At 38.7% G+C, this 8738-nt stretch overlaps 1 protein-coding gene across 2 annotated transcripts; it reads left to right on the top strand.

The window, feature by feature from the left end:
* The first annotated feature begins 1577 nt into the window (after nt 1–1577).
* Nucleotides 1578–8712, top strand: LOC117948988. 2 transcript variants are annotated; one of them, XM_034878972.1, is made up of 6 exons: nt 1578–1617; nt 5863–6080; nt 6481–6568; nt 6667–7192; nt 7278–7437; nt 8435–8712. In XM_034878972.1, the coding sequence occupies exons 2-6, from the start codon at nt 5864–5866 to the stop codon at nt 8590–8592; spliced, it is 1149 nt and encodes a 382-aa protein (XP_034734863.1). In that variant the 5' UTR covers nt 1578–1617; nt 5863; the 3' UTR covers nt 8593–8712. The 2 variants fall into 2 exon arrangements, with proteins under 2 accessions (XP_034734863.1, XP_034734853.1); XM_034878962.1 differs by lacking the exon at nt 1578–1617 and adding an exon at nt 2821–2909.
* The last annotated feature ends 26 nt before the right edge of the window (nt 8713–8738 follow it).

Below are 8738 nucleotides of genomic sequence, written 5' to 3' on the forward strand. Positions count from 1 at the left end.
TTTTCCCCAATAAACCCCTGTTGCCTTCCTACCTGGTACACTGCGTTTGGGTCCTCCTTCCCCCCCCACCACAACAGTGGACTATCTTTTATAATCATAATTAATGTAAATACAGACATATGATAGGCCTACATGGATAGTGAAACATTCTCAGTTCAAAAATAAATCAGGGTATAAACCCTGATTAAAATCTACAGGTTATAGTTTCCTTCTTAATAACTCTGTGACTGTAGACATGAAAGCAACAAAATTCAGGAGTGCTGTAACAAGGTGGACTGTCGTTGGTGTTAGACTGGATTGCTCTGTATTCATACAGTCAATATTACAGTCAAACTTGCAAAACAACGTGACAGCATTGTCATCAGCATTGTCTGTGGCATGTTCAGGAGGTAGCGTGTGGTTGGACAGGCTTGTAAGGAGAGCTGGTTCTGTGGTTGGCCAGACCTGATTAAACTCTTTTACTAGGATTTTAGTGCTCTCTTACCTCTGACACATCACGTTGCGGGGGGAAAACACAGCTAGAGTTCTATGGGGCTGAAGCGGAATGGAATGGCCAGGCAGGTTGAAGCTGACAATTGTCTACAACAGCATTTCCTCAACACTATAGAAGGGCCGGGATTCTGTAGGCCGCTGCATTTTGACCGCCAGATTCCAAACTCTATAATCGAGTTCAATTATACACTGAGTAGCCCAGGTGTCAATAAATCATATCATGGCCTAGTAAAATGTAATTATTTTCATATCTGCAAAAAGATGGTATCAAAATTCATTCAACATAACTCATAATAGGCAATACAAGTATGTTATTTGAACATTTATAACCTAACCTGCCCTGGCACTGCCTATGTTGGCGTCTGCTCTGGTGGCAGCGCTGCTCGTGGCCCAGTGCCCTTTTCCCTTCTATAATCTCGGTTCTCAGCTTCATGAAATTTCTCTGAATAAATGTACTGTTGGTGCACTCATTGGATTTATTGTGGTATCCTGCTTAGCCGACTCTGGCTTTGCCTTTGGTCTACTGCTGATGGCCACACTTGCTCTACACTGCTTGACGTTTATCTGATAGAGACGCTGATAGTTACCAAGCAAATATGACAGTGTATGCAGAAATAGGTGAAAGTGATTTTATTTTTTTTGCCTTGTGTGAAGGCTAATGTATATACAAACTATTTTAAATGAAAATATAGACTTTCTGTGAAAAGTCAGATACCGGCAGGATTGTATTTTTTCATCCAGCAAAGTTATTACATATGTAATTTTAAAAGCAGTCAAAATTATGGAGCTAGAACAGTGACAGTAACCTGTGGTATTGAAAATACAATACAAGAAGAAGAAAAAAAATATATATAATAATTGATACGTATTACGTACATATATACGTACGTAATACGTATTAATTACTTTTTCTTTTCTTTTGTTTTTATATATATATATATATATATATATATATATATGCTGGCCAGGCTTTTTAAAGATAAGAGTTCAGTTTAAACGCATGCGTACTGCAACATACTATAACAGTCACACTGCGCGCTTTTAGTTTGAATTTTAACGGATCAGCGCCGACAGCAGCAGTAGCAGAGCATAAGTTGCAGTAGCAGCAGCTCGCTCTCAACACTGGTGAGTAGCATACCTGTCTCTCTGGCATGGAAAATGATGTAGACGTCTTGCATTACACCATCATTACTATCTATCGAAGTAATGTGAGCTAGGTTAAAACAATGGGGAATTTACAAAAATGCTTGTTAGAACTAAGCTAATGTTGAGTGTAGCTAGCTGACTTTAGCTAACGTTAGTAGTTAAGCCTAATCAACCTAGTTAGTCGACATAACGTTACTGGTTTTATACAGCCCCTCTCGAAACCAATGGCAGAATAAACTATTTGGAGGCCTCTAAACCGTTTTGAATACAAAAATGCAAGCTGAATTAGCTCAGCAGCCACATTTGGTTGGGCTCTTTTTTTTTGCCTCTGCCCGCTTTTTTTCTTTTTAGTTTTGTGTGAATTAGTTAAAAGACATTTGTTAATATTGTACAAAACAAGCTGTGTAAGCTGTGATGAAGCTGTGTTACATAAAGTAATTGTTTAAGCTATATCCGTTTCAGCTGCAGTTATATGAATCTAGGTTTGAATCTATGAATCTAGTTTGTTTTTCCCAATTGGGTATTCTTTTTAAGAAAATGCTGTCATTCTCAGTGTAAACTCAAGAAGTCTCCATTTTTTTACTGGAATCTTGTTTGTGTACTTCATAATGTGTGTGCAATGACAGTGTCTCCCCAACCCTTATGCAATCACTGCTGCAAATAAATGCAATGCAAATGCAATACATGTATTAAGTGTGAAAAAAAAATCTTAAATCCACCAGCCATTTGCATTTGCAACAATCTCAAAAAAGGCTGCAAAATCCTGGAGGGCCTGGTTAATGGATATTTCTGACAATATAACTAGACTGACATTTAACAGCCATGCTGGCCCTTTGTTAAAATTAATCATTCAGTTTAGTTCAAATCCAAAAGGCATTCTTCTGCAATAGTATCTAGGCCTATCAGTGTTCATCCTAGCTCTTATTTATGAGAGTGCCATTATTTAACATCTTAATGTAGCTGCCAAGGAGTTTAAATATAGTCTTATCAGGTAATATGTGTGAATGCACTTGTCATAATTACTAAGAAAAAATATGACAAATATTTCTTGGCTAGCTATATCGTTTTCATCTGCAAGTGTTAAAATTGTCAATTTAACCTGAAATTTGGTGGGTGAATGTTTAAACAGTACTTACCTGTGCCAAAAACATGAACTCTAAAAGATAAAAGATTCCATGTTGACTTTTCTCAACCTTTGTCTTCCTGTCACATTTAGATTTGTCCAGGTCACAGTTATTCAAACACTGTTGGAAAGTGTTCTTCTTTTCCACGTAAGTAATTTAAATGTAATAGTTTCCCATATATGCATGATTTATCTGTTGTCAGTTAATGCTCATTGGTCATTTTCAGTTCTGATATTATTGCACTTGCAAGCTCAAAAATTGTAGTAGGCCACGTGAAGTGCATGATGGTGGACAGTGGCTGCCTCTCTCTGCTCACTTTCATTCATTTTGTAAGCATGTGTGTGTAAGATGAGGAAGGAAAGAACAGGGTAAGCAGAATGTCCAGTGCTAGTGTGTTGATTGTTTGCCACAAAATTTGATTAAATTAGATAGAATAGTTTTGTTTGTTTAAGCTTATTTCTGAACTAATCTTAACCTTTGCACCCCTTCAAAAAAGTAATGTAGAAATCCCTCTCTTAAAAAATGTTTCCCTAAAAGTGCTGTAAAAATATTATTTATGAATATTTTTTCCACTTTTATCGAATCAGATCTTTTCACCAACTGATGTCCCAATCATAACTATTATATTTTAATTAATTTCAAAAATAATTGTATCAGTTTAATGCCATTTTTGGAATATACAATCAGATTTTCTTGTGAAATAAACACAAATATTTCAGCCAGTAGTGGGTAGTTTTCTTTTAAGTTTCCCAGTTTGTGATGTTGAACCCCTTCAAAGAAGGCTAAGATTTGAATTTGATTTTAGATTATTAGACCTATTTTACATTTTTTTTTTTTTTTTTTTCTTAGTGGGCTTTGTTTTTCATAGGAGGCCTACCCGTTTCCTCAAACCAACGAAATGTTGACGTAATACAAGCCATTTTACATGTGGGAAACACTATTGTGTCCTATGTATTGTAGTGAAATGGATTACTTCCATGGCAATTCAAGGACAAGGAGGAGGATAATAAAGCTAGAGTGCAGCAGCATTTAATGGCCCTTGCCATGGAGGCTGTGGACCAGGCAGATTATGCTGTGGACCAGGCAGATCAAGCTGTGGACCAGGCAGAATACGCTGTGGACCAGGCAGATCAGGCTGTGGACCAGGCAGTGCAGCCGGTGGATCAAGAAGTGCATCCGGTGGACCAAGAAATGCAGACAATGGATCCGGATGTGCAGATTGAGGAATATACAGAGAACAATGCTGATAAGGCTATAAATCTGCAGTTGGACTTTGACAGTGATGTTGATGACTTGTATATGTGTAGTGATAGTGATGAAGATCCTGCCTGTGATTTTACTGAAGAGAAAGCCCACTCTGATTTTAATAGGAAATTAGCTGAATGGGCAGCTAACCGTCAGGTGTCTCATTCTGTCAGATTTACTAGCAATACTCTTGGAGACAGGTCTGGATGTACCCAAGGATCCCAGAACTCTCCTTGGTACAGTGAAAGATTGTAAGGTCAAAGACATGGGAAAGGGAAGTTACTACCACTTTGGGCTTGCAAGTGCAATACTTTCAGAACTGAAAATGACAAATGAGCATGAACTGACAACAGACACATTGACTATTCGTGTGAATGTTGATGGGCTGCCGCTTTCAAGGAGCTCTAATATGCAGCTGTGGCCTATATTAGGTCAAGTAGTTGAACTACCAAAAGCAAAAGTGTTTACCATAGGTGTATATGCAGGTCCCTGTAAGCCTGAATCTGTAAATGACTATATGCATGATTTTATTGAAGATTTAAAAGCCATCACAACAACTGGTATAATATTAAGTGGGAAACAGTACAATGTCACACTTCCAGATGCTTTTATTTGTGACACTCCAGCAAGAGCTTTTTAAAAATGTATCAAAGGTCATGGTGGCTATAGTTCTTGTGAACGTTGCACACAACATGGCATTTATGTTGACAATAGAATTGTGTTTCCAGACATGGATTGCAGCCTGAGGACAGACACTCAGTTTGAACAAATGTCTGATGAAGACCACCATCACTCTAAATCACCTCTCCAGGGGTTAGGCATTGGTATGGTTTCTGCGTTTCCTCTGGACTACATGCATTTAATTTGCTTGGGCATTGTGCGAAAATTGATTGCTCTCTGGTTTAAGGGGCCATTGCAATGTCAGGTTTCATCTTCTGTCCTTTCCGCCATCTCTGATCACTTGAAACTGTGTAGACAAAGCTTACCCCGGAGCTTCTCTAGAAAGCCAAGATCTTTGTCCGAGTACAGCCAGTGGAAGGCTACAGAATTCAGGCAGTTCTTATTATATACAGGGCCAGTTGTGCTTTTTCAAAGATTGCCCAATCAACATTACAAAAACTTCATGGTTTTGTCATGTGCTATGAGAATACTTCTGTCTCCTCTGTGTAGAGAGTTCTGTGGTTTTGCCAGAAAATTGATACGATTTTTTGTTACCAACTTTGCTAAGATATATGGGACTAAATTTCTGGTTAACAACACACAGTCTTATACAGTTAGCAGATGATGCTGAAAAATATGGCCCTCTGGATTCAGTTTCATGTTTTTCTTTTGAGAATTATTTGGGACAGTTGAAAAAAATGGTGAGAAGACCACAGGGTCCTGTGCAACAAATTGTCAGACGTGTCTATGAAAGGCAATTATTTCCTCACGTTTCAAAAGACATTCCTGAAGGTGTTGAACTGAAACAGCCCCATGCATCTGGACCACTGTCAGCAGATTTTTCCATGCATCAGGGTGTTCAATATAAAATGTATAAACTCAAAGACACAATCATCTCAAACTCCAGTGGTTCCAACTGTTTTGAACTGAGAGGCCGAGTAGCAATTGTGAGGAATATTGTACATTCCACTGCAGAAACACATATAGTGTATGAACTTTTTGAAACAGGGGCATGTTTTTTCAACTACCCCATTGATTCGACATGTCTTGGAGTTTGTTTACTATCAAAACTGTCTGGTCAGCTTGCCAGTGCTCCAATAACAGACTTTACAAAACCACTGCTGTTATTGCCTCTTCAGAAAATGTTTGTGGCGTTGCCTCAACTACACAGTACATAACATGATGAACTTTGCAGGATGCCCTCATTCAGTGTGGTGGAGTTTGTGGATGAAATGGACCCTGATGGCTGCAAGAAGGTGGACATCATTCCATCAGAATGGTTCGAGGGCACTGACGGAACATTATGTTGGTGGCCACCAGCCACATTGCTCAATGTGACCAAGGCCGTGAAAGAGGGCACACCACCAGCTCAAAACTGGATTCTGTGTAATATGCGTGTGATGGGAAATGCAGGTAACTTTAATTTTCCTAACTAACTACTGCTCTATTTCTAGATCATAATTACAAACAGGCAAGATCACACCAAACCAATTAAATTGATTTCAGTCCTCACACATGTGATAGTTGCTCTCGGTGTGCTCTTGATTGCATACCTGCAACCACACTATCCCTCTGCAGATTAGACATCTGCTTCATATTATTTATACTGTATGTGCATGTTTTTTTCAATTCATACTGCTAGATACAGATGTGGACTGTGATACTCTCTGCAGCTCATATCTGTGTGACAGTAGAAGAAGAGGAAGACTGACTAGTTTATAAGCAGTCACACTTCTATCAAGTAAATTCCTGACCAGGAGTTTGCACATTTACAGCAGTGATTGTATTTTACAGTGGTCATTGTATTTTACAGCTACTTATGCGGAGGCCAGGGTAAAGCTTCATCAAGCCGAGTATACATCCGACCTGACGGACACCGAAGATGGCTTGATAGAGAGAAGGTAGGTGTTTGTGGGGGAATACAGGTTAAAAGTAATTTCCTTAATATAGATTCAGTAGGTATGGTTTACCTTAAATATCTTCATATTAACCTATCTAGGGCAAGGTCAAAACTCTTCCAGAGTCAGAGCAAGCAACTAGAATCAAGTGAGCATTCTGATTCAGAGGACGAACTTCCACCCACTCCACCAGAAAAACACCTTTGGCCAGCAGCAAATAAAATGATCAGCCAGATCACCATCCCCACTGCCCAGCAAGTCGCCAGTGCCACTGTCCACCAGATCGCAATCCCCAGTACCCAGCGAGTTGCCAGTGCCACTGTCCACCAAATCGCTATCCCCACTGCCCAGCGAGTTGCCAGTTCCACTGTCCAGCAGATCGCCAGCCCCACTGCCCAGAGGTTTGCCAGCCCCAGTTGTGAAGCCATGTTCACTAAACTTCTTACAATTGTAGAAGAAATTAAGGAGACTCAGAAGGTTCATGGTAAGATGCTAAATGCCTTGCTGAAGAAGCAAGATACATCAGTGATGGAGGTTCCTGATGGTGTGGTCTTCCCACTGCAAACTCAAGCAGACGTTGAGGCGCTTGAGGAGCTACTGGGGGACCGCAGTCTAATGTCTGCTGTTGTAAGTATTTATTTATTTATATTTTCCTTATGGTCTTGGCAGTTATTGTAAGCCTTTTTTTTCTCATTTTGGTTCTCATTCCTAGGTTGCCATGGTGGCAGACATAGGGGGCACAAATGTAGATGACGCAACGAGACGAATGATGAAATACATTCTGTCAAACGAGCTGGCATTGGACTACAACATGTTTGGCCGTCACGGGAAAAAGAAGTTTAAGGACTTGTGTCTTTTCAACGTTCTGTATGGTAAGTAAATCAGAGAAGTTCTACAACTATTGAAAATAATTTGTTGAAAAACATTCCATCTGCAGGGATTAAGGCTGAATCCTATTTCTCCATTTTACCCCTGCCCCTTACTCCTTACCCCTACCCCTTGGCCCTTGAAACCAAGTGGTAAGGGCTAGGAGTGAAAACATACCCCTATGAAATGGGACACCACATGGTTAAATCATCATACAGTATTGATCAGAAACTTCCAAGATGCTGTCTGTAAGTGTGTCTATATGTTGATTGTGTGGGTTTTGACAACAGTGTCGTGCATTTAAATATTTTTGTTTAAATATGTTTTTGTTCCCTTTGGTGGTGGTGGTGCAGATGTTCTTATCTTTGTAGTACTTAGGTATTACTTCTTTTCAGTGAAATAATTTTTTCTTGCTTTAATCCCTGTATCTGTGTGCGGCCCACATTTCATTTTATGGACTTGCATTTTTTTTGACTACGCACCAATAAGGTAGGGATCAAGGTGGCATTTTCAAATTAAAGTAAATTAGAGGAAACATTTTTCACAAGATGATAATGCAAGGAACATCCTGGACTGCACTATTTTGAGAACTGCTCTTAAAATTATTTTTTAATACTAAATAAGCTTAAATCAACATATAAAAAGCATTTTTTTATACAAATAATGCTGGTTCTATTGGCATTTCAAACCTAAAGCCTGCATTTTACAATTGAAGCCTCAACTAAAGTGTATCAGCAATTGCTTTTAATGTATTTTGGCATTTTAATGTGACAAAATGTGCATCATTTTATAATTATTTGTACACACCTAACAAAGCTCTTAGATATTAATTATAATTACGAGGGAAACTGTTTTAAGTTCAAATACTTCATAAATACATAACATATCCTTCATACTTTTGCTAATATAGCACTGAATTTGGCAATTTTCTAATTATAAATGGTGTTTAAAGAGTTTTTTTTTTAATGTTAACGCATACTGTCAACCAAATTTGTTTTACAGAGGCTCTTAAGAAGAATTCATTGACGGCACAGGTGAACCAGCAGGAGGCAGAGAGGGCACTGTCGAAATGGTTCACTGGGGCAAGAGACAGAGGAGGACGAAGGGCATCCAGACAGCCAGTGCCAAATTTAACAGAACTGAGCAGTGGTGGAATGTGAGTGCAGAACATTTGTATTCAGCTAAAAGTAGTTTAAACTGTTAAAATATTTATCATTTTTCATCAATTTTTTTATCACATGTTAAAAAATATTGACACACTGTTATTTTCATTAATGAATGTTGATCATTTTGTCTATCAACAAAA

This window comes from Etheostoma cragini, chromosome 1, assembly GCF_013103735.1.
Source record: "Etheostoma cragini isolate CJK2018 chromosome 1, CSU_Ecrag_1.0, whole genome shotgun sequence".
Classification (NCBI taxonomy): Eukaryota; Metazoa; Chordata; class Actinopteri; order Perciformes; family Percidae; genus Etheostoma; species Etheostoma cragini.

Bases quoted from the DNA above. Each gene is read 5' to 3' on its own strand.
- LOC117948988 (XM_034878972.1), top strand. From the start codon at position 5,864: ATGCCCTCATTCAGTGTGGTGGAGTTTGTGGATGAAATGGACCCTGAT. The intron at 6,081-6,480 runs GTAACTTTAATT...TGTATTTTACAG, and splicing joins GCGTGTGATGGGAAATGCAG to CTACTTATGCGGAGGCCAGG. The intron at 6,569-6,666 runs GTAGGTGTTTGT...TAACCTATCTAG, and splicing joins GATGGCTTGATAGAGAGAAG to GGCAAGGTCAAAACTCTTCC.